The following is a 24,057-nucleotide window of genomic DNA, read 5'->3' on the forward strand; positions in this document are numbered from 1 at the left end:
GAGGGGGTGGGGTGATTTGAGACCAGACAGCAGATGGCCACGTGTTCCTGCCTGCAGGTTGTCAGCCGACCCTCCCACTCATACCTCACATGAAATATAAACAATCTAAAGAGTCCACTAAAATGAGCATTTGCAACACCGATCCTTTGGTTAGTGCCCTTGAGCAAGTATTGGAAAAAGTATTGGAAATTCCACGTTCCCATTACAGGGGCTATCCAAAGTGGGTACAAAGCGGGTACCCGTGGAAGTGGCCGAGTGGCTCACGGCGCCAATCGCCGAGTCGGATCACCAAGCCGGCACTGCCGCGATCTCGGGTTCGAGTAGTCGGCGTGTCCAGCGTGGCGAGTGTGATAGTCTCAACTTGTTCACCATCGCCCGCACGCAAACATTGTCACGACGTGGAGCTCGGTTAACGCAGCGCCTGTCCGGCTACGAGCGACACGATGCTGGTGCAACAACGAACGTCTCCGCGCCGTGGTGCACTGCTTACTGCACACGCTCCAAAAAGGACGTGTCTTTGACCCGTGGCTTCACGCTGATAAATACAATATGATTGGCATTACCTCTGCAGGAATGATGGCCAAATTCAAAACCATCCACTGAAATTTTCACGACCTTCAAATGAACAATAGCAAAGTGCGCTTGGTATTTGCTCCACTATGAAGTCGCAAGGCAATCGTGAGGGTGCTATGTTTTACAGGCGAGTCCAGTCTGCCAATAAGCGGCGACCTTGCAATGCGGTTTTACCCAACGAAAGTAATTTGTAACATTAAAAATTTGGACCATAACACCGCCAACGCATGCGGCCTACTCTTTTTGCGAATGATGCCACGGGAAATTTAATGTTCACTGCGAATGTATGAATGTATGTTGAACTTATTTCGCACCGTACGTAAGCTAACCGTGCTAATCGGAGGTGAAGCAGACGGGGTGCATATTTATTGTTAATACCCCCGCAGCATTAACCAGGGCGGCGGCCTGGCTCGGACTGCGAACGTCTGTTCGCTGCGGTTCGATACTCGCGCCTCGAATGGCATTCACCGTCACAACCGGTCCCATGCGGGACCTCTGCGTGCGCGTGCAGATCCTGTGCGGCAGGGAGATCCCGCGCTGGGTCAACCGCCTGGCGCACGTGAGCTCCTGCATCCCCTTCCTGCGCAGCCTCCTGCCCCGCGAGTGGCTTATGCCGGCCGCCCTGCAGAGCAGCCTCTCGCGCTCGCAGCTGTGCTCCGAGTCGAGCTCCGGCCACACGCCGCCCCCGCCGCCGGCGGCGCCGCACTCGGGGCACCACGGCGAGCCGCACGCCGGCGCCACCGCCGGCACGACCGCCGGCGCCACGGCCTTCGCGTTCCCTCCGCCGTCGGCGTCGTCGGCGTCGTCGTCGGCGGCGGCAGGCGCCGGCCACGTGCACTCGCAGGCCGGGCATCACCACGCGCACCCAACGGGAAGCGGCAGCCAGGGAGGATCGGGCAGCAGCCGCTCGTATCGCCAGACAAGGGTGTAGGGTCAGGGTTTGACCTGCGTCCGGGCGGTGGATACGGCGTTCCCTCTGCGGACGCGGCTCACTGCGATTTAAAGCCGGACTTTGTGAGTTATACGCCAGCTCTGCGCTGCCGTTCACAACAAAGAAGTCGGAGTCTCAACGGTCAACCGAGCATGGGGCAGCGTGCGCCTCTGTTGGAGGTCCAGAGCCGGTGTTTGAAAATCAGCATCGCGACGGCGGGAGCCAGCCTCCTGCTGCGGTGTCAGCTTTGCGCGGGCACAGGGAAGAGCCCCAGCAAGAGGTCTTTGTGTCGCAGAGTCGCGACCGGAGGCAGTCGCAACGCAGTGACGAACCGAGCCCACGGAGTCAAAGCGTTCCCCGCGCAGATGGAAGACAAAGAAGGTCTGGGCATCATCTTCGATTTTCCAGTGCCATCTGAGTTATGGACCTCTTTCACCACTTGGGATGTAGAGTGATGTTTTTTTTGTTATATTTCCTAAAAACAGCCATTGCCACCAAAAGAAAGCCAATTTGTGATCTGTTTTGCAGAGATTACTGCAAAACCTGTGCAGTATGCGTGCTTATGACACCTTTTACAGGCATGTAACGATTAAACCCCCAACAATGAATTTCAAGAAAGACTCAATTTCTAATCATTGTGGAGTGAATTGGAATCTTAAATGCCTTCCAGAAGCACGAGTGGGTAGAATCAGTCACATGCAATGTTGACGAACAGAAACGAATCTGTTCCTACGCGCACGATTCGACGCGCGTATCGTCACCGAAATTATTTCAATCGATTATACTTAATGCATCGTTACATGTTTAAAATTGGAGGATTTATCTACTTTTAATACGAATCTATTGTGTGCAAAGCAGAGGAATAGTAAAAACAAAAATGCAGAGCGTTGTCTTAACTCATACGTCAAGGGGTGGCTGGGTGGTCTGGCAGAAATTAACCCACTCACCGCCTAAGCTGCTTCACTGCTTTTTGTGTTTCGTTTGTTGTCCTTCCCCCGCACCTTACATAAGCACGGTCGCATGCATGTATGTTGAACTTCTTTCGCACTGCACGTAGCCAACCGTGCTCATCAGAGGTATGTGGAAGGACAACAAACTAACACACAAAAACTGTTCTAAAGAAAAGAGTTTTCAGTCTAGATTTCAAAGTGCACAGCTCCAGTGGCTGGCTACGTAAAGTGCAAAAGAAGTTCAACATATATACATACACACAAGCTCGACCGGTCAGAATTCTGGACCGAGATGCAGTGGGAACCTACAGGTACGATGATAATGGCAGAACACTGCAAGGACATCGTCCAATTCAACAGTGACCTTAAGCTCACGTTATTGTCTGGGTTAAACAGGGTGATCCATTTCAATATACCCATCTGAAACAATAGGTAGAATTTATACGAAGAGCAACATTGTAATTCAAAGCCTCCGCACGTCTCCGACAGATCCCAGTGCGCTCTTCACATCCTGTGACACTCCCCCGACGAACTCCGTACAACATCTAGAAATGAGCACAGGCCGTGGCAGACAAACCGGTGTAACACTCGCGGATGCGCATTGCGTGTACAAACGCCTTCAGCCCTGATGCGAAACCACCAGTTCCAAAAGAACTGCACACGTACGGTTGTGCTCGACCACCAATTAAAATTCCGGCCGCATTTCCCCCAGCGCCGTCGAGCTTGTGGGCGCAATGCGCATCTTCACGAGTGTTGTGAAGACACAGGTGCTGTGATTTGCTCAACATTTTAATGATGCGAAGGCCGAGGTGACACCACCGCTCACCCACACCCTCACACCCACGCAGGGGCCTTTGATGTGATCCCACAAGGAAACATAAAAACCCGGTGGGGTTACGTCGGGCGAACGCGTGGGCCACCCAATTGTTCCCACCAGGGCCAATCCACCAGACGGACGTCTCTGATAACCCAGAAGTTCAACGTACACACTGTGTGTGTGTGTGTCTCAGTGTCATGGCCAAATGTGTCTGCGATTAACGAGCTGGTCCAGAAGATTGCGTTCCGGGACCATCTTCCGAACGAGCCGCGTGCAGCTCAGTGGCGCTTCACCGACCGTTTAAATCATGAGATGTTTCGTTGTTTTCTTAAACTCAGACAGTAACTACCTCTAAGCAGGCAAACCCTTTCAAGTTGCCTTCCGCTGCGTGCTACGCTTCAGACTAAAACCTGCGGCACGCTCACGCATTGGACTGGTTACGGATGGCCAATTGCCTTTCCAAGATGCCAAGTTTAACTATTTTAGCAAAATCTTCTCGGCGTGGCTGGAGGGAAAGCAGATTCCCCCCGTGGCATTTTTGTTCCCTTTGTATATCTGCCATCACTCATGCGTAGATTCTTAACGTATTTATCTTTACACCTTAACCCCCCCCCCCCAACCCTTTTGTGTCGTGCAACTTTGGGAGGGGGCCCAATCCAAACTGTAAAGAGCATTATTGATCGGAGGCTTTGTGATCGAGCTCCAAAAATATAATCAAATTTTATATTCTCCTTTTACGGTTTTTTTTTCTTCTAAAAAAGAACCTCGCGTGGGGATAGAAAGGAGTGGCGGCACTGAGCCAACGTGAATTAAGTAACAGACTCTGTGTGTGCGTGCGTGTGCAGTGACTGGTGCACTGCATTCACATCCCAACAACTTCCCTCACCCCCTATTCCGTTGCAGGCTGTGCGCACACCGGAGCTAAATGCTGCCTCGCTCCCTCCTTTTGTATAAAAGTGGACCCAAAAATATACAAACCATTTGTACAACCCGGTGAACTAAAGCCGGCGACATGGACAGTTTATGGGAAATGTTCAGAATTTTTTTTACACCGCGATTCCCTTATAACCAGTATCCAAAAAGAAATATTATTTAACCGACTAAACACAAGTGCCACCACACTCGGTTGGATTTACGGCGGGAGTAGTGATGATGATGGTGTACAGATCTGAACGGAACCTTCCAGGGCACTCTTCACCTTTCGAGAACCCCGTGGTATCTGTGTGTGTCTCTTCCGCTCCCCCTCCCCCAGGAGTCCCATGATTGGCAGGGTCCGAAACTGGAAGCAACTTCTGATACGATACTCTCTCATCTGTTGTGATTGTTTTTTTAGTCACCGTAGAACGGTTTGCTAAAACCCTTCATGAAGAGGTCAGGCTGCAGCAGTTGGTGGACGCACAGCGTGAAGAGCACAGACCTTTGCCTTTACACACTTATTTATATAACGTCGGTTGTGTTGCTGGTTTCAAAGGCGAGCTGCGAGATTTAAAAAAAGAGTTAGCCTGCCCAGTCTCTGACTCACACAGCTGCCTGTCCAAACGAATGCCACAGGGTAATGCGCATAGATTTGTGGCAGCTTAAGTGCATCGAAAGCCATAACTTACCTTCAGGCAGTCTTGGATTCGAGGCCCAAATGAGGCGATAGCATTTAATGTGAACGATGAAAGCCAAAAGGCCAAGGCCGAAAGCCACAAAATCGAGACTGGCATAGCTACAATGTCAAGCCCAGGCCGATGCCGGGAGTTGTTTAGGTCAAGGCCAGTGTCACGGCGGGCTCGTCTCGGCTGAGGCCAGCGTAAAGGATGCAGCCTCTTAGACAAAGTCCTTGCACCGAGGCCACACCGTGACACCGCTGAGAGAATAGCCGCGGGCCTGCATTGAGGCTGAGGGCTCGTCTCGAGGATCCAAGGCTGCCTAAAAGTGGATTCCATCTCTTTAAAAGTCATTCGGCATCGACCTAAAATAGCGGTGACGAGATACACAAATATTAGACCAGCAGGACTGCTTTCTACTTGTGACCACATTTTGAAAAATATTGGTGGCAATTTTTGTCGTATAATTGTTTTGCTTTCATTTCTTTTACAAATGACATCCAGCAGATACTTGTTGATACTGACACAGCTAACATGGATGGCTTTTCGAAATCCATCATTTGGAACACGAATGCAAATGCGTCGAAATAATATTTTTCAACAAAGATGCCTTCACTGCACGTGCTCCATTCCACTGAGAATACTTGAGATGTCCTCAGGCACGTGCTCCTGTCCGCCCTATTAGTCGACTCAATAATAAGGCATTTACAGCCTTAGCCTTGTATGAATCCAGGTCGGAGTGTACGGCGAGGAGTGGTTATTGAATTGTCGTGTGAGCCTCTCACTGAGGACGGCGAAACTACCTTACGGCAGAGGTGGGACAAAGTCATTGTTATGCAAGTCCAAGTCGAGTCTGAAGTCATCAAATTCATGACTCGAGTCTGACTCGAGTCCAAGTCACATGACTCGAGTCCACACCTCAGAGGTGGAACAAAGTCATTGTTATGCAAGTCCAAGTCGAGTCTGAAGTCATCAAATTCATGACTCGAGTCTGACTCGAGTCCAAGTCACATGACTCGAGTCCACACCTCTGCCTTACGGCATTCTGCATGGCGGACAGCGCCAGAACATTCTAGCTAGTCCAGCTCCATCCTGCATGGCCCGTGAGATGAACGACGGTCTGTTGTTGTGGGTAATCGGTGCGTGCAAACTTTTGGTCACTCAGAACAGACCATGGAACGTATAACGTCTCAATAGCTGATCCACAAGTACTAAGAAGGCATCATCGGTGCGATAGGAAACGCCTCTCCACTTCACCCGACGCAATTGTCTGGCTCCCATCACCTCAATGTCAAATTGACAGCTGTTGCCCTTCACAATACATCAGCGGCATGCAGAAGAAGCAGCGGGGCAAGCGTTACCCCACCACTCCAATCCCTGGATTCTGCCTAATTCACTCTTCCGTTGTCTTAAGGGTATCCAGTCCTAATTAGTCTGTGCCAGCAAAAGTCAACAACTGTTCTTTGTGTGTCGTTTGGTTTATGTGTAAGCCCTGTCAAAAAAAGAACATGCGCTTAAAAGAAACAAGTTGCAGTTTCTAGTGCAGTCAACCTATGAAACCAGGTCAGTGTGACTCAGCAATAAGTTTAATTTATGTTGTACAAATAGCTTTCGAATGTGTTAATATCTTTTGTGTGTGCTGCACGGGTTTGTGTTGGTACGCATCTTGTGCAATGTATCATTTCACGTCGAGCTGCATTTTGAAATCGGAATACACTTCAAGAGTTAACAAATGAGACAATGAATCTCCCAACTTCAACAAGTTATGCATCAACGAATTAATAAAAGTAAAACAATTTAGCAATCGATTGGTATGAAGCGCAAACTTGTTTAAAAGCGAAGTGCAAGGTGAAATACTGTGAGCTTAAACATTCTAAATACAATTATTTGGGTCTTTCGGTAAAGTCACGTAAATAGGTTAAAATAAAAAAAAATAAAAGAAACAAAAAACTACAAAGTTTCGAAATAAACAATCGTCATCCTGATGACGATCGCTTGTGTTGTGATCGAAACGTAGTTTTTTGTTTAACTTTTACTAATTTGAAGCTATTTACGTGACTTTACCGAAATACCCAAATAATATGAATTCCTGCAGTCACGAAAGCTTTAAGATTCTAAATATATGTTTTTATTAGCAGTAAACACATGATTAAAATTACAATGTTTTGATGCTTTAATTGTTGAAGTCATCACAATATTCCTGTCGAAGTCAAATCTGTTCACCTATGGCAAACCATTTTATTATTTCCGTGCAAAACTCAAATGTACATAAACACACCATGAATTTTCATTTTAAAACAATATACATTCATGAAAGAAAGGGAAAAAAAAATTTCTTTAAAAAAATAATTGATGGTCAACAACAGTAAACGAATCACTCTACAAAACCGATGGCCGGTCATGGTGTAACGGATATTAAGATTGCATTACAAGCAGCAATTTTACAATTTTTTTTATGGAATCTAACATAATTACACTTGTATGAAATATTTACCAGTAGCTTAATGTAGCTATAGCCCTAAGAGGGGAATCCACAACGGCACTGTTTTCCCATTGTTCATTTATAGCCAGCTGATTGCATTGACCCCAGATTGAAAATATTTCGCCATCTCCATCATCATCATCGTCATTGTCGTCATGAAATCACCACAATCACGGCTGAAAGGTGTCCTGAAAGAGGCGGTATCTCAAATAGGTTGCTGACCTCTTCATGGAGATTCATTGTTGAACGTTACCCTCGCACGGGGCTTCTTCCAAGTTGCCCCTCTTCGTCGAACAACGATGCTCAATGATAAACCGATGCCCAATGATACATTGGCTAACCATTTCCGAATAGGGCCCTTTAAGAAAAAAAATGATATTAAACATTTCACAGAGTTTCCTGGATACATAATTAATGAAAAATATATAATCAGGATAATCAGGATAATCGGTTTGGGCAAAAGAGAGCACCAAGGGAAGTCAGATTGCCACGTGAGACATTTTCAATGTGTGGTGGTGGTGAGAATGTCAAACAATGATAGAAATATCTTACCAGTAGCAGATATATAACCATTAAAACGATAATAAAAATATATTGCATCAATTACCAACATACATTCATCACAATATCCTCAAACGAAGCAGTGTTAGATGCATTGCAGATGTAATCGTTAAGAGGATGCTGTGGTGAGTGATGCACATGCACAGATGGTTGAGGGCAGGTTACCAAGGCGGAGGTCAGCAACAAAGGGAAAGTTCTAATTCCAGATGGTGGGATACTCTTTAAGTGCACACTTTGGAGATCGGGTGTCAACTATTCAACAGCTTCCAGATCTAGTAGAAGGAAGCGATAACAAGGTGTGTTGGCATAAATGGCATGGGCTGGAACGACCTCCCGATGGTGACTTTTATTGAGCGGCGTTTGTTGACCGGCGATGGTGGTGAAGTATTTTCAAACCTTGCAACTCACTACCAGTGCAGTGCCTGCAATCTTACGTGCGGCTACCATAGGCGACGGTGGCGGAACTTCCCCGTGCCGTGAGGACGCAGGGCGCCCTCGCCTGCTGGAGGCGTCACAGGAACTCTGCGTGCGTGGATCGGAGCCGCCACCCCGAGCTCATGCAGCACCGTGTGTGCACGTCACGCGGTCTTCGAGCCAGGCGGTCCTCTGCGCATTCGGGTGAGACGTGCATACTTAGTGGGGTTGGTGCAAAACCTTTCGTACTTGTACAATAAAGCAAACTCTTACTCTGATGTGCCTGTGTGTCCTCTCTTCTCATGTGTATGGTCACACGTTACAGCCTGTCTGTCAATCCAGTGCAGGATTAGGGCCTCTCCACACCTTACGCCCTGTGATGGATATTGGATCTAATTCATCAGGCAGGGAAGGTGGGAAGGGGAGTGCAGATCAACAATGTATTTTGCTGCACTGTGCCCTCTAATGCCCAGAATGCCGACTAAGCCTGCGTTTGGTGCAAGGTGGTCACCCATCCAAGCATTATTTAGGCTCAAAGCCTACTTGTGGCTTCCAGGATCTGTCAAGATTGGAGTATTCTGGGTGATTTAGCCACCAATTCAAAATATACATCCAATTTACACCCAGTTAACACTGTAGCCACAGGGACGGTGATGTGTATTTAACCACTGTTCCCCACACAAGCCCACACACACACACACAAGTACACGAGACTGGTGGTCAAATGCTCACCTGCGCCTTGTCAGTCTTCGTCAAAGTAGCGGTCCTCCTCGTCCTGCTCCACAATATCCAAGTTGTCGTAGTCTGCATTGTCATCCACAGAGCTGCATCACGCAATCAGAATCATTATTTATCCTGGATGAATCTGATGAGCCACGAAGCTCTTTTTCACGGATGTCCAGTAGGGGGCGGGTCACAAACATCAATGCGTTGGCCCTCACCAAATCAGCGGCAGTCAAGACAGATTAATTCCCTGCTCAAGTGAGTAGAGGGCAGCGCTCATCCCTGGTTCGGTGGCACTACGCCAGCCAGTGGTGTACATTACACATTCTTACAGTGGGGCCAGTCACACCGTTGTACATCCACTGTTAATATTTTATTGGGCACAGAGGGCTGATTATGAGCCCAGTTGACCACCGATCCCAAATGTTTATATTTTGTGTCGTTCAAGGATGTGCCGCTGACTCCTCAAACAACTTCACTGGCAAGAGCCACCCACAACCAGCCACCCGTGGTTTATTTATTCATTCATGTGGTGGAAGGAGGCAATACTGGGTAGCAAAAGACGTTCTCTCGAATTAAGCAGTGGAAAACAGTGACGGGGTGGCCGGGTGGCTCGGTGGATCAGAGCGCTGTTCCGGCGCCACTGGGAGGCTTGGGTTTGCGTCCGGGTTTCAGCCCCGTGTAATTAAACCGGGTTCCCAGGTGTAGCGACTACTTCATGCACTCAACCGGGTCAGCGGTATAACCGTGCACCAAACAATTATCACGAAAAAAATATAGTAAATTAGTTTTTTTTTTCACTTAACTTGGGGAAAATTACATTTCTAGGAAAAACAAGTACAAATTGCCACGCGACAAGAGTTTCTCTGTAGCAGGGCACGTGGGGAAAGCAGCACGCCTATAACCGTAGATAAGGAGGTTGGTGGTAGGTATCTGAGCAGCAGTACTCCTATCTCTCTCTGGGCTGCTCTCTTAACACAGAGAGAGATTCAATGAGCTGTAAGAGGTCTGAGTGAATCCTCTGTTTCATGACAATTAGGCTAAAAATGAAACTATAATGAAATTGGCAACAGAGCAATACACTAAATTTTGATTTAAAGCTTTCGTGACTGCAGGGATTCATATTCTTGGTTCTTTTGGTAAAGTCACGTAGAAGGGAAATAATAAAATAATAACAAAAGAAAACAATCAAATTCTCACGACGTTTCGACTGCAACACAAGCAATCATCATCAGGTGTGGATTTCACATTATTTCCCTTCTACGTGACTTTACCGAAAGAACCAAGAATAAGAATAATACACGTAAAAAACTAATTCAACAACCTTTCTCACTGGTTACATATATATACACGGCACACAATGTTGGATATGATAATGTAGTGGTTAGGGCACTGTACTAAAATACACGTGACATGGGTTTGACTCCGGGACATGCACATGCAAGTGGTATTTGAACCACAACCCTGGCCTCCACTAGGTCGACTCAGCCTAAAATGGTTACCATTCAGTAGATAATGGAAGCTAGATATGCAGTGAACTGCTCTAGGCCTTAATCTGAGCTCTTGAACAACACATGGCCCCATAACACTATTAGTTTTTAAGCAGCGCAACATGCTTAAAGGTATATCTCGTGTATTTTTTTTCTTCAAGTAAACATTACACACCTATAATTTTATACTTTTGGTCGTTGGTTCAATATAGTGAAGCAGCAATTTATTATAATTCTATGAGTGTGTGCACGTATGTACATACGGTGCATGATTTATCTGAGTAGAAGGAGACATGCAAGCTGTTCATCTTTATAATTGCACGTATTTCTCTCTGCATTTACGTCACAATGTATATTTTTTCCCCTCTGTGCCCACTGTGCCCGCCCTCCCGCAAAGGCAGAGAGAAGTGCCAACATCTAACATGCAGAGCGAGCAGCACAAGGTCACATGCCATTACCGATGAGCATTAAACCTTCAATCGCGGTCTCGTAAATGTTACGTAACGGCGGCGGTGTGATGTAGAAATTAATTCCTCACACCCACTGAGCGCGAGTGGGAGATAAATAAAACTACTACGATATTACTTTTGTGTAAATCATCCGCCGTCGTATGGAGAATGTAACTACCGTCTTGAGAATGTGTAATTTCCAGCACTGGATCTTGATCAGGGAGCTGAGCGCCGCCACATTATTTGAGCGTGGAAAGCACGTGGTCAAAAACTTTTTGCAAATTATGTTGATGATTTGAGCATCTTCAATGCTTACAATTAATACTGGTAGGAACCTCCTGGTTACACCAGCCCAAAGGGGATTATTGTGTCCGTCCGTCGTGCAGGGAGGGGCTGGGTGGGGAGGGAGGGGCTGGGTGGGGAGGGGAGGGTGGGGAGTGTGGGGCAGGGTGGGGAGGGGAGAGTGGAAAGGGGCTGGGTGGGGAGGGTCGGGAGGGGCTGGGTAGGGAGGGTGGGGAGGGGCTGGGTGGGTAGGGTGGGGAGGGGCTGGGTGGGGAGGGTGGAGCTGGGTGGGGGGTGGGAGGGGTGGGGTTGGGTTGGGTGGGGAGGGTGGGGTTGGGTGGGGAGGGTGGGGCTGGGTGGGGGGTGGAAGGGGTGGGGCTGGGTGGGGGGTGGGAGGGGTGGGGCTGGGTGGGGAGAGGCTGGTCACCCCGTGGTGGCCTTATAAAACTCAACGTTTAACCTACTCACGCCGGCTTGTGCCCGCCCTCACAGTCGGCCATATTTGCGGAATACACCACGCCGCCGTTGACTCTGGCCATTGACCGAGCAACCCGACGTTCCTACCAGCTCCCTCCGCAGGAATGTGTTTTAAGCTTTACCGCTCAACCTTCAAAGACAATTGTCTCCCTGCTCAAACAAGCAATGGGGCAGTAGTCATTCATATCAGGTAGAAGCCCTGAACAGAAGTGTCACCAAAGTATGACTACTGTTGATTTCTTTACTAAGCAATACTCACTTTATTGAGCCTGTAAGGATGATGTGCCGATTAAAACACTCACCTCCTAATAAAGAGGCTCAGTGAATCTTGAGACTCTTGAGGCTTTGGTGGTAAGGAATATATATAAAAAAACGATGAAATATTTTTTTTTTGTCCAGGTAAGACCCACTGAGCTATGTAGCTCTTTTTCAGGAGCGACCTGGCCACAAATGATAGCTCAACGAAGTGGCTTATCACGTGAAGTTTATAGCAGCCAAATACCCTAAACGCGTGATGTTGATTCTAAATGTGGAGGGGAAAACCGAAGGACCCGGAGAAAAATCCACGCGACCACGGGGAGAACACGCAAACTCCAAATATACAGCCGGCGTCAGGGTCGGGATTGAAGCCACGACCTCATGTATACCAGGCGAGGTAGTTAACATCTCCTAGCCATCGTGATGCTGATCAGAGAGAGACGCAAACTTCAAATATACAGCCGGCGTCAGGGTCAGGACTGAACCCACGCCATCCTGCATACCAGGCAAGGTAGTTAACATCTTGCCATATGACTTAAGGTTGATACTGTCCACCAATGGATACAACTCTGTCCTTACGGCAGTGGTGAATCTATCCGTGCAAACGACCACCGTCCCTGCGTGAATGTAATTGTGACAGCTCACAGGTGGGTTACCTGTAATCAAAGTCTTGGTCATGCCCGTCTAGGAAGCGGCGGTACATGCGGCTCACAAACTCCTCCTTGAGCAGGGCTCGCTCCTCCAACGACACGGCGCCCTCCTCCCTAGTGGGGGACCGTCCACACGAGCCCCAGTGCGGCAACCCTACACATGCACATGGCAAAGGGCGGGGGGATGGGGGGGGTTACAGTCACTCACGCGTCACTCAGGTCGTGAATCGATTATAAAATTATTAATCTCTTTTTAAATCAATGAATTACCAATTTCGTACACAGTAAAATCGTAATTGTAATCCAGTGACGACTGAACCGATTGGCAAGTATGAACGGCATGGTCCGTTCACGTGTCACTGGTCAGTGAAAAGTCATCATAGGGTACCAGGGGTGGGACTCATTAGAATACCAGGTAAGGCCCACTGAGCTATACAGGTATTTTTTAGAAGCGACATGGCTATCACAAATCATAGCTCAACGAAGTGACTAATCACGTGGAAACTTATAGCAGCCAAATACTCTAAACGCATGTTGATTCTAAATGTGGAGGGAAAAACCGAAGGACCTGAAGAAAAACATGCGATCACGGGGATAACACGCAAACTCCAAATATACAGCAGGCGTCAGGGTCAGGATCGAGCCCACGACCTCCTGTATACAAGGCGAGATAGTTAACATCTCACCACCATCGTGGCCATCATCGCAGAGTATGTCCCAACAGACACAGAAACACACGTACACCGAGCAAGACTTTTATTCTTGTTAGATATTTCCATTTGTGAAACAAACTGATCGACTGATTTTTTTCATAATAATTTTGCATGAAATTTTTAAATTCACAACCATACTCGTAACTATTATTGGAAGTCATTATTTATCACGTAAATAATGTACCAATCTTTATTACTATTCATTACAGTCAAAACACATGCAGGCAAATTGCATCAATTGGCACGAATGCCGAAGGGTTTTTGGAATGATGTAGCAGAGTGAAGGGCCTCTCTTGGAGAATGCCTGAAAGGTTTAATGTGTAATGTTTGTGTGATATTGCATGACCACGGGCAGAGGGGACATGTCAACACGGGAAATCATTATCAAAGCTTAACACGACACGAACAATGTGTATCCCATTAATATCAAACTACATATGTCTTTCACAAATATGATCCACTCGTGTATGTTTTAATATTTTATGTTTTGTGATGTATACGTATAAATTAGAAGAAAACTAAAGCGAATGCATTTTCTTCACTGATTTGTCATTTATTTTTGCTGGAAACGTCTAATCATTGATTTATTTATTAATCCGGGACAGCCTCGATGAATCTTAACATTCCATTTCAGGAGTGTTGTGTGCATTGGGATGTTTGGCTAATTCCATCACTATGGGAGGAAACCGGAGCACCGCAGAGAAAACCAAGGCACGTGAGGGGTTAACACTCACGCTGAAAGCAGATTTAACAACGCACTGCTGCACTGCCATCTCCTGGACATCTTACAGCCCAAGCTGACAAAAATCTGGCCATCATCATCATCGTCACGATCCATGGGCAGATCGCCCGTAGGTGTACAATGCACATTTCGTCGTTTGTTTCCACTCCCCTCCGTCTCGTGCCAATATGCTCAAGTAGTGCCGCATCTTTCTGGCACAAATCTCTGATGTCGTCTTCTGTTAAGTCTTCCTCTCTCTCCGGTTCCTTCCATTCATCCGAACAACACACTTTTAATTTTCCTGCTGTTGTTCATCTATATATATAAAAGGGAAATTCGTGAATGTGTGTCTGTTCAAAATGTTTAGCGTACTTCTCGACATGCAACAAACATGAAATTTGCCATGTGAGTACTTTCCAGACTGTACACCATGCAAAATTATAAAAATAGACTTTTGTATTTTGCACGGCAAGTGAACTGTGACGTCACATCTCTGTCATGTAACCCACATGCGGAAGCATGCGGGTTACACCCACTTACGCATCCCCCCCCCAACCCTCCGCGAGTAAAGTGCCATGCAAATGTGTGGCAGGTCTAAGGCGTTCTTCGCGCAGCATTGCTGCTTTATTATTTCATTCGTTTACTGCTGTACGCACCCTGAAAGTTGTGTGTGTCTGCAGCAAGCGCGTGTATGTGTACCTATGGACGCGCGCGCAAGTGTGGAGAGGGGAGCAGTAGTATCGTGGTTCGCGCGCTGCGTTACGAACCCGGCGACCTGAGTTCGATTCCCGCTCACGGCCACCACCGGTGACGATTATTTGAACCGGTCCTGGACCTCCCCTAGGTCGACTCAGCCTCAAACGAGTAACTGGTGTGGTGTGTGAACATCGCCACTGGGGGGACAAAGGCGGCCGGGCGTGGCGAATCCAAGTCCCGGGCGAAGCCGGGTAGTAAAGCTAGTCCTGCATATGTGTCCAAATAGTGTCAGTTTCCTACTTATCACTGCCTCACAAAACCTGGTATTGCTTGGCAATTTCCCATCTAAGTGCTATCCCGGCTCAACCCTGCTTTGTTTTCAAGATCTGACGAGGCTGGGTGCATTTAGAGCGACTTGGTTGTAGGCCTGTGAGAAAAGCTGACCTGAGAATAGATTCGATCAGCCCTGTATCATCATAAATCATTTTTTAATTGTTATTGTACAGCCATAATGTTTTTTTATTATTAATTATTATTTTCTGGGAAAATGATTGATAGTATGTGCTGCATGTGTTCTATGATACGGATAGCCTGTGTAGGCACCTCATTGCCCTCTGGTTGGCGGCTCAATCTCATAAAAGGAGCTTTTGGAATGAGCGCAGTGATGCTAATGATTGAACATACCTTGATTCGGCCTGGCTTCTCTCTGGTCCATGTCGTTTTCATCGTCACTATCCTCTTCCTCCTCCTCCATGTCATCCTCCGCATCCTGCTGCTGCTGAAGTCTGTGGAGCGCCGAGTAGGGACACACCAAGGTCAGAGTATCACCCACCCAGGTAGTTACCTATCTACCTATAAACTCACTCACCAACCAACCGTTCTGATTATTTGCCAACATATCTACTTACAAAACAAACGACCAACTTATCAATTTGCCCAGCTGTTTACCATCCCATTTACTTAGTTACCTGACAAACAAATTACTCACCCTGAAACTTCACAATATACCAATCTACCCATCTACTTACAAAAATTAGGCAGTCAAGTACCTAGTTGTCCACGCATCCACCTGCAATGTGGCCTCTAAAGTAAAACACCCACTCACCCATCGACTCACTAACCTAATTATGTACTTATGCACAACACCAATTCAGCTGCCGCCACCACCACCACCCCTCACCTGCGCCGGAGCTCCACTTCCTGGTGGACGTCGATGAGGACGTCGGCAAGAGACTCCGGGGTGCCGGTCGCGATGCTGCGGCGTGCCAGCACTTCCTCCTCAGACAGGAAGCGGCCAATGCACTGCTCGTAGAGCAGGGGGTCGCGCGCGCGCATGCACTCCTCGCTGAAGTACTCACCCGCGTTCACGAGCTCGCGCAGTGCCGCGAACCTGCAGGGTGCGGCGTGGGGATGACGCAATTAGCGAAAGCTGGTGACACCTGCTCACCGTAACGTACGTCTGTATGTATGTATGTTGAACTTCTTTGCACCGTACGTAGCCAACCGTGCTAATCGGAGGTACGGAGGAAGGACAACAAACTAAACAGATCAACAAGCAGTTATAAATAAACGAGTTGTTAATCTATATTCAAAAGTGCATAGCTCCGGTGGCTTCCTAAAACCACTTGTAGCTGCACGTCACCTCCCCGTGGGTTTAGGGTCACAGTGAGCGTGGATGTTGCCGGTGACTTAAAAAATCGAGCCAAACTCGCTCACTGGCAGCGTTTCACAAACTCAGCTGCTTGTGCTCTACCACTGGTTGTAAAATGTTGTCTGGGACTGACTGCCTCCTCAATTCAAATATCTTCCTTGACAGCGCTGGTGTAATGAAATGTGATATTTTATATAGCTGTTACCCTCTTTATCTTCACTGTCACACATTTTCCTATCCTCATTTTTGTCCTTTCAGTCACATTTTTCCACATTATGTGTGCCCCTACTTCTGTGTAGCATCTTGAGATGTGGTTGCATTGAGATGCATTCCAAATTCAAACTGTTTTTCTCCAAACCTCTTAAAGAATCTCGGTTTTCTTTCCTCACACGACGATTTCATCCACAACCAAAGGTACTAAAATAATGATACGTAAACGGTTGACAAGTTGAATTATAAAAGCATTAAAAACAGAAAAGATTCCAGATTTGGAAAATAAAGCCGACCGTATTCAAAGACATAAATAGACAACAACAAAACAACAGGACACAGAATGGTATACTCCACAGGAGTTATAATGATCCTGCCGTAGAGCGGAAACTACCATGCTGTGCCAATGTGAATGCCGGCTGATGGGAAAGCCAAACCCGCAGCCAGCGGCAAAGTATATGAGAGTTGCTGAATGGTGCGGATGCTGCTGCTACCTATTGTCCAGATTACCCAATGAATACAGCAAGTATACTTAACCGGGCCACCACTACCTCTCATAATCCACCAATGTAATAATCCACCTAGCAACTACACATTAACTCATTCATCACTCCATCTCTTGGATGGAGTGTGCGTTCCATTCTTTGGCTGCCACTCCATTATTATTCTTGACAATCACCCATCATCTCTTCAGGCAATATGTTCAGCATGGGTGGGGGGGGGGACTATACTTCACCACATTTGTAAATGTGCATTGGTATAACCTACCTTCTATCCTTCTAATAAGCCTGTTCACTTTTACAAAGAGACACATTTTAATAATTGATGTTAACAAAATGTCCATGTGATGGTCAGTGCAGCTTGAATTTTGTGTCCTTGCCAACCTGCTTGTTTCACAAGCACCGTCTCTTTTTCCATAATCCTGACTGCTAAACTTTGGCAGCCTTCTCTGTCAGCCCATCTAACTACAACTTGTCTGTCTGTCACTCACCATTTTCAAATACACACTATAATTTGAATTTAGAAAGTGTCAAGATGAAACATCTTTCAGTGCAGGCACGGGGGACATCACACTTTTATAATGCTCACAATGTGGTTTATGGCTGTGGGATACTACCACAGTAATTGAACTGGCATGACTGAAAACCTTGGTTCAAATCCAGGTTCCATTAATACCAAAAATGAAAAGAACACAGCACAGCCAAGTGAACAAATGAGGGAACCAATCAACGGTTACCGCTTATTCCTAATAGCAGTGCCGGCCCTCTGCTCAGTCCTCTTGCGAACGGCCTCCAGGTAGAAGTTCACCAGGTAGGCATCTTCCTCCGTCACATGCTCGAAGCAGCTGAGGTCGCGCACGCTCAGCGCCTCGTGGTAGCGCTCAAGGAAGCGCGCGGGCTGATCGGCCCACAGCTCGCGCAGGAGCGTCACCTTGTCCTCTGCCGAGAGGTCCGGATCCCCGCGCTGCTGGCTCTTGACCGGTGCTCCGCTCGCCGCCACCCGCTGCAGCATGCGTGTCACGTCCACGCCCAGAATGTCTAGGGCCTCCAGAGAGTCGCGTGGTACACCGACAATGAGCGGCGGTGGATCGCTTTTGGATACGGGCTGGCCAGCGGAGTCAGAGACCGAGGGACCATCGTCCTTGGCGTCTGTGAGCGGGGTATCTAACCGTGCGCTTGTGTGGTCTGGGGAGGCTTCTGACTGGTCCTGAGGTTGTGTGTCAGAGGACGTCTCTGATAAATGCTGATGGGGGCTCAGAGGGGTGTCTCTGCTGCTGCTGCTGCTCTGTGTGTCTTCAGATTGCTGCATATGATGGGAGGTCAGGTTATCCATGCTTCTGTGAGGGTCCTGTTGGTCTGGGGGCTTGTCTTCCTCCAACATTGTGCTGTTTGGAATGACAGTAAAGCACAGGTTTAAGACAAAATCAAAAGATCTGTGCTCAAACGCTCATTGAGTGGTGCTCACCTCAGTTTATTCATAGAGACTATCACAAATGAAGTCCAAACAATACTAATTTCATCATCTTAACTGCCCTAGTGGGATAACAGGCTGAAACAATCCAGAATTGGCAATTATTTTGAGGTCAACTCTCCGCCGTAGGCACCAAACAACAATATACGCAGTGCGGTACTGAAATTGCTTATGATTCCTGATCAATTTAAAGATGCATACTCATACGCCACTAAAAATACATACTCCACTAAAACAAATTGAGAGGAGCAATAGTACAATATAGAGCAAACATTGTATTTCAAAGTTTCCGCATATCTCCCACAGTATCAATACACTTGATATATATGAACTCTCCAGATAGACTTACTCCAACGTAGCCAATATGATTTGCTTATACCATTCAAAAGCTAAAGTCAATAGAAATCACCAGGTATCTATAAACGGATCACCCTGTATGAACGATTTTATATTTTATGCACATTTAAAATTGTACAAAAATTTTAACATTTGTATCACGCACAAGCACATTTCCATAAAATATATATGAGGCATAACGCAAAAAATGAGGATAAAGGCAGTGTCTGTGGTTGTCTCGGCCCACGAGGTGGTGACAATGGGCCAAAATGTCAGAGGGCAATAAGTGGCGGTGACGTCTGTGCCATGCTAGCTGCACTTTGAGGCCACGTGAAGCGTTAAAAGGCCCGCTGGCAAGAGGTCACGGAACAGACCCAGGTGGTGCCACGGGTTGACCGAGATGTCTTTCAGATACACCAACTTTGCCTCCCCAATGTGCCAACTTTCTGCGTTTTTTAGCCGTCCGTCGCTCCTCTGTCCTCGTCTGTTGCTGGAAGGCGACTTCCTCCAAACTGCCCGGTAGCAGCACCAGCAGCGTCCTTCACGAGCCTCCTCCACAGAGTCTGATCTTGACCCCACTAGTACCAGACATCAGCAAGATGATGGACAAAAATATCCCCATATAGCCTCAACAAATTGTTGGGGCAAGTGCTGTTAGCGAGCACTTATGAAGGCCGGCACGGCACACGATGGATTGGGTGGCCAGCATCACGCCCGGGCGCCTTTGTCTCCCCAGTGGCGATGTTTACGACACCGCGACAGGTACTCATTTGAGGCTGAGTCGACCTAGGGGAGCCGCATAATGGGTTGAGTCAAGTCAAGGTGTCTGTCCAAAGTTATATCAGTCTCTGTATGTGGCCCCGATTCCAGTTCTGCAAATTCCACACTGCCAGGGAATTGCTATTTTCGACACAGTTGATTTATCGACCCCGTCAGGATGATGGGCTGTGTCAACCGCGGACTGTGCCTGTTTGTACCCTCCTTATATTTGGCACTATATCATGCCGGGGTTGTCATGTACGATTGTTACAGTAACCAGATGGGCGACATCAATGCACAAACAGGTTGCTGTAGGGCAGCAGAGGGCAGGGGCAGTAACATCAATTGTTGTACTGCACTTCTATGTCACTCGCTTGCACAGACGCGCACTGACCAGCGTGGTGAAGTATGGTCACGTATCCTACACGGTCCGCGTAGGTTAGGGGGAAAGCCTTCATCCAGCAGTGGATCAACCAATCTGGATGTGCGGTACAGAGTGGCAGTGAAGCGACTACAGAACACACAACATGCCCAGACAAACCAACATTGCAATACTTCATACAATCCACTGCCATCCTGCGTTTCTGTAACGACTAGATACGCGCCACTTTGTTACATAGACAGGCCATCTGATGTAGTCACGTATTTAAAGCTTATTTTTATACATTGTAATTGATTAAAGCGACTTTTTGTTTACCTTCATTCACTAAAGGCCGATAAAAACTCGCGTCCACGCGCCGTTACATTCCGCACAACGGATAGGCGAGCGCGCTCGTTTACCGCCTCACGATTCGTCGAACGTGGATCTCTGGCCAATCGAAACGCGAGCCGCGGTCATCACGTGGGCGTCTGGGCCAATCGGGGTGCCGCACTGTCGACGAGCCGCTTATCCAGACTACGATTTACAACGGCGTGTTGTCTATGTTTTGCTTCTCTTAGTGGTGTCACCATTCGCGGTTGAAACGTCGAACATTAACAGATCGTTACACAGTCGTAACGCGGCCGTCGTTACAGTATTTTTCCCTTCTAAATGATCGTCAAAATAGGAGATCTGGCCGGGACTGAGCTCCGGCACGTGTCTACGTACCCGGCAACACCAAAGACAAAGATCCCCCGTGTAGCCTTCGCAGACTGCAGGGGCAAGTGCTGTGAGCGAGCACCAGGTACTACTCATTTGAGGCTGAGTCGACCTAGAGGAGGTCCGGCACCGGTTCAGACAATCGTCACTGACGGTGTTGGCCCGTGAGCGGGAATCGAACTCGGCTCGGCGGTTTCGTAGCGCAGCACACAGGGGATTATTGTGTCCGTCCGTCGTGCAGGGAAGGGAGGGGAGGGTGGGGCTGGGTGGGGAGGGGAGGGGAGGGTGGGGCTGGGTGGGCGGTGGGAGGGGTGGGGCTGGGTGGAGAGGGGAAGGTGGGGAGAGGCTGGGTGGGGAGGGGTGGGGCTGGGTGGAGAGGGGAAGGTGGGGAGGGAGGGGCTGGGTGGGGAGGGTGGGGCTGGGTGGGGAGGGTGGGGCTGGGTAGGGGGTGGGAGGGGTGAGAGGGGTGGGGCTGGGTGGGGGGTTTGGTGGGGAGGGGCTGGTCACCCCGTGGTGCCCTTATAAAACTCAACTTTTAACCTGCTCACGCCGGCTTGTGCCCGCCCTCACAGTCGGGCATATTTGCGGAATACACCACGCCGCCGTTGACCCTGCAGGCCATTGACCGAGCAACCCAACGTTCCTTTATTTTACCTGGTAAGGCCCACTGAGCTTATGCTGTGTGGCTCTTGTCCAGAAGCGACCTGGCCACAAATGATAGCTCAACGAAGTTGCTCATCACGTGGAATTTACAGCAGCCAAATATTCTTAACGCACCTTTTTTTATTCTAAATGTAAAGAAAAACCGGAGGACCCGGGGGAAAAATCCACGCGGCCACGGGGAGAACATTCAAACTCCAAAGATACAGGCATCAGGATCAAACCCACAACCTCCTGTATACAAGGCGATATCGTTAAAATCTCACTTTCTGATCTGGATGCCAAAGATGACACTTTGGTATGCTCCCTTACCATGCTCCAAGGCCGTAGCCATGGAGTCAACATTGGGGGGGACCAAATCTTCCAGAGGGTCTGGGGGTCCCAACCCAGAAAAAAAAAATCTAAATTTGAAAACTCATTTCCTGCCAAAAAGATTTTAAAAATTCACTAACACATGGGATAGGTTTTTTTTTACGTCTAATAGTGTATTGTATTACATTGCTCTGTTTTTTCTTTTTACCTTTTCTTGTTTCATTGTATGTAATGGCAGAGATTAGGGATTTATAAAGTGCAACCATAACCACAATCATATAAACAGAAATCTATTTTATAGCAATATATTGGGGGGGGACATTTTGAGCATATTTGAATATTGGGGGGTGGATGTGTCCCCCCCAATAGATATTATAATTACGGCCTTGCCATGTTCAACTCATCAAGGGCACTCGTCTGCAAAACACGAGTGTTTATATCTTGGGCTATCATTGAGGCTGGAGCAGGAGTCCATTTGATGGGGAGTGCATTTGGAAAATTCCATTTCGGAATGAAAAGCAATGGACCAATGTGCCTGAAAAGCAACGTTTCCAATAAGTGCGTATTAACTGGTACAAGTCATACATGAGAAACATGGGACACTGACAAACAGCATCACATTGATGAAAAACACATGGAAAGATGCACGTTGAAATAATAATGCTGCTACAGCATTTTAAGTTAATAAATGGAGCGAGCATACCTTTAAAAACGAATACAAGAAAAAAAATCCTCTTATCCGTGATTAAAATGAACCTGCACATCCTTAAATCATCCACCGCCACTTCATGGCGAAGAGGTTGTGAAACAAATGCACCTGCAGCTTAACACTCCAACCAACTCCCTCAACCGAGTGTTGATGGTTACGGGGTTAACGATGTATTCATGACTTGATTACCCTGGTCTACAGCCAAAATGCTTCCGAAATAAATGTAGTCCAACTTTACAAATTCTGGGTCACTGAGAATGAAAATTATGCTTAAAATTGATTGGCTCTAGTTTTCAAGATATGCTACTGGGTCAGTATATACGACCCTTGACTTGGAAATGGCGGAGGATAAGTGAGTTATAAAGGTGTAGTGAGTTCAACTGAGTCGCAGACGTGTACTTGGAGTCAACACATTTATTTACCTCCATCACACAGGGTAACTTCCCCTTAAGAGAATAACAACCTTTGGTGGTGACCACCAGGCTAACTACACTAATTACGTCACTAGCTACTACGGACTGGACCACAGCTCGGGTCCAGGTCCACGTGTTGGAGACTTGGTGGAACGTAGAACGTTGACGGAGGTTTCTTCAGGATGAACAACAACGCCGGTCCCTCTGGAGATCCGGCTTATATTCTCTGTGGCGTGGCCGGCTCCGCCCTTGGCCACGAACACCTTCCAGAATCCTCGGGAAGCATCTGGATGCTAACCACGTGACCACCCCTATCCCCTACTTGGGCCCCTTTGTAGACTTAACCCAGGGGTCGGGAACCTTTTTGCCTGGGAGAGCCATAAAAGCCAAATATTTCTAAATATATTTCATTGAGAGCCATATAGTATTTTTATGTCTTACTTTTAATGCGACTTCTGGCGCTGGATGGTTTTGCTGATGGCCTGGTTCATACGTGGTGAGGTTGAGCTTCGTGCAGGCGTGACCCCTGAAATTTATCTTCAAAACTAATTTCTGTTTACTTTAAAATGACACAGTATTATTAAGCAATATCACAAGTATTTTAAAATCAGTTCCAAACTGATTTTTTTTTTCAACTCAAATTGTCTGGGAGCCATATGCCGTCACTGGAAGAGCCATATATGGCTCGCGAGCCATAGATTCCCGACCGCTGACTTAACTGGTCACGTGTCTTCTCGGGTCAACCAGAGTGCCATGGCCTTTAGTAACCCCTTTCTTACGACCGGCACACCCACACCCTATCCTGTAGGGCTGGCACTGCACGCCAAGCTGGTGCCATCGAGCGCTATCCATCAGCGCTCACCGGGCCCCTCTAGGGCTGGTACTACACCCACACTATTGTGGTGTCCGTGATGTCATGACAAAGGGAAGGGATCTAAATTTAAACCAGAAATGACTAAAATACATCTTGACTTGATCTATGAATAAATCTATGACTGGGTTTGGACAGTACTTGCTTTTTGAGCAAAACAATGAATGATGCAATCTGAATCTGGTATTGCATCATACATTATATGAATTGCATCATGTTATTCCTAGAAGTCATGGATGATGTAATCATAACTCGGCTTACATCCCTCTGCTGAACAAATTGCCTTATATCAACTCTAGAAATCACAG

The 24,057-nt window shown here is 47.5% G+C and overlaps 2 protein-coding genes across 6 annotated transcripts in view; one reads left to right on the forward strand and one right to left on the reverse strand.

The window, feature by feature from the left end:
* The window catches only part of LOC133352688 (deubiquitinase DESI2-like), a 50,463-nt gene extending 41,865 nt beyond the window's left edge, over window positions 1-8,598 (forward strand). For both annotated transcript variants that reach the window (XM_061568498.1, XM_061568499.1), the window contains one exon: window positions 1,085-8,598. In XM_061568498.1, the coding sequence (XP_061424482.1) occupies window positions 1,085-1,504 (420 nt within the window). In that variant the 3' untranslated portion in view covers window positions 1,505-8,598. The remainder of the gene's footprint in view (window positions 1-1,084) is intronic.
* CCDC97 (coiled-coil domain containing 97) lies at window positions 8,355-21,003 on the reverse strand. 4 transcript variants are annotated; one of them, XM_061568486.1, is made up of 8 exons: window positions 20,794-21,003; window positions 20,101-20,184; window positions 17,878-18,525; window positions 15,960-16,169; window positions 15,464-15,564; window positions 12,656-12,803; window positions 9,053-9,144; window positions 8,355-8,512 (listed from the first exon to the last, which is right to left on the reverse strand). In XM_061568486.1, the coding sequence occupies exons 3-7, from the start codon at window positions 18,519-18,521 to the stop codon at window positions 9,063-9,065; spliced, it is 1,185 nt and encodes a 394-aa protein (XP_061424470.1). In that variant the 5' UTR covers window positions 18,522-18,525; window positions 20,101-20,184; window positions 20,794-21,003; the 3' UTR covers window positions 8,355-8,512; window positions 9,053-9,062. The 4 variants fall into 4 exon arrangements, with proteins under 4 accessions (XP_061424470.1, XP_061424468.1, XP_061424471.1 ...); XM_061568484.1 differs by lacking the exon at window positions 20,794-21,003 and adding an exon at window positions 20,404-20,782; XM_061568487.1 differs by lacking the exon at window positions 20,101-20,184.
* Between the last annotated feature and the right edge of the window lie 3,054 nt (window positions 21,004-24,057).

The sequence above is a fragment of the Lethenteron reissneri genome, chromosome 41, assembly GCF_015708825.2.
Source record: "Lethenteron reissneri isolate LAM-NWPU_2019-01 chromosome 41, ASM1570882v1, whole genome shotgun sequence".
Classification (NCBI taxonomy): domain Eukaryota; kingdom Metazoa; phylum Chordata; class Hyperoartia; order Petromyzontiformes; family Petromyzontidae; genus Lethenteron; species Lethenteron reissneri.

What these genes read in the sequence shown, in the direction of transcription:
- CCDC97 (XM_061568487.1), bottom strand. Translation starts at nt 18,521, where the DNA reads ATGTTGGAGGAAGACAAGCCCCCAGACCAACAGGACCCTCACAGAAGC. An exon ending in GAAGTGGAGCTCCGGCGCAG is followed by an intron (nt 15,565 to 15,959) that starts GTGAGGGGTGGT and finishes GGCGCTCCACAG; the next exon opens with ACTTCAGCAGCAGCAGGATG. An exon ending in AGAAGCCAGGCCGAATCAAG is followed by an intron (nt 12,804 to 15,463) that starts GTATGTTCAATC and finishes GTGCATGTGTAG; the next exon opens with GGTTGCCGCACTGGGGCTCG.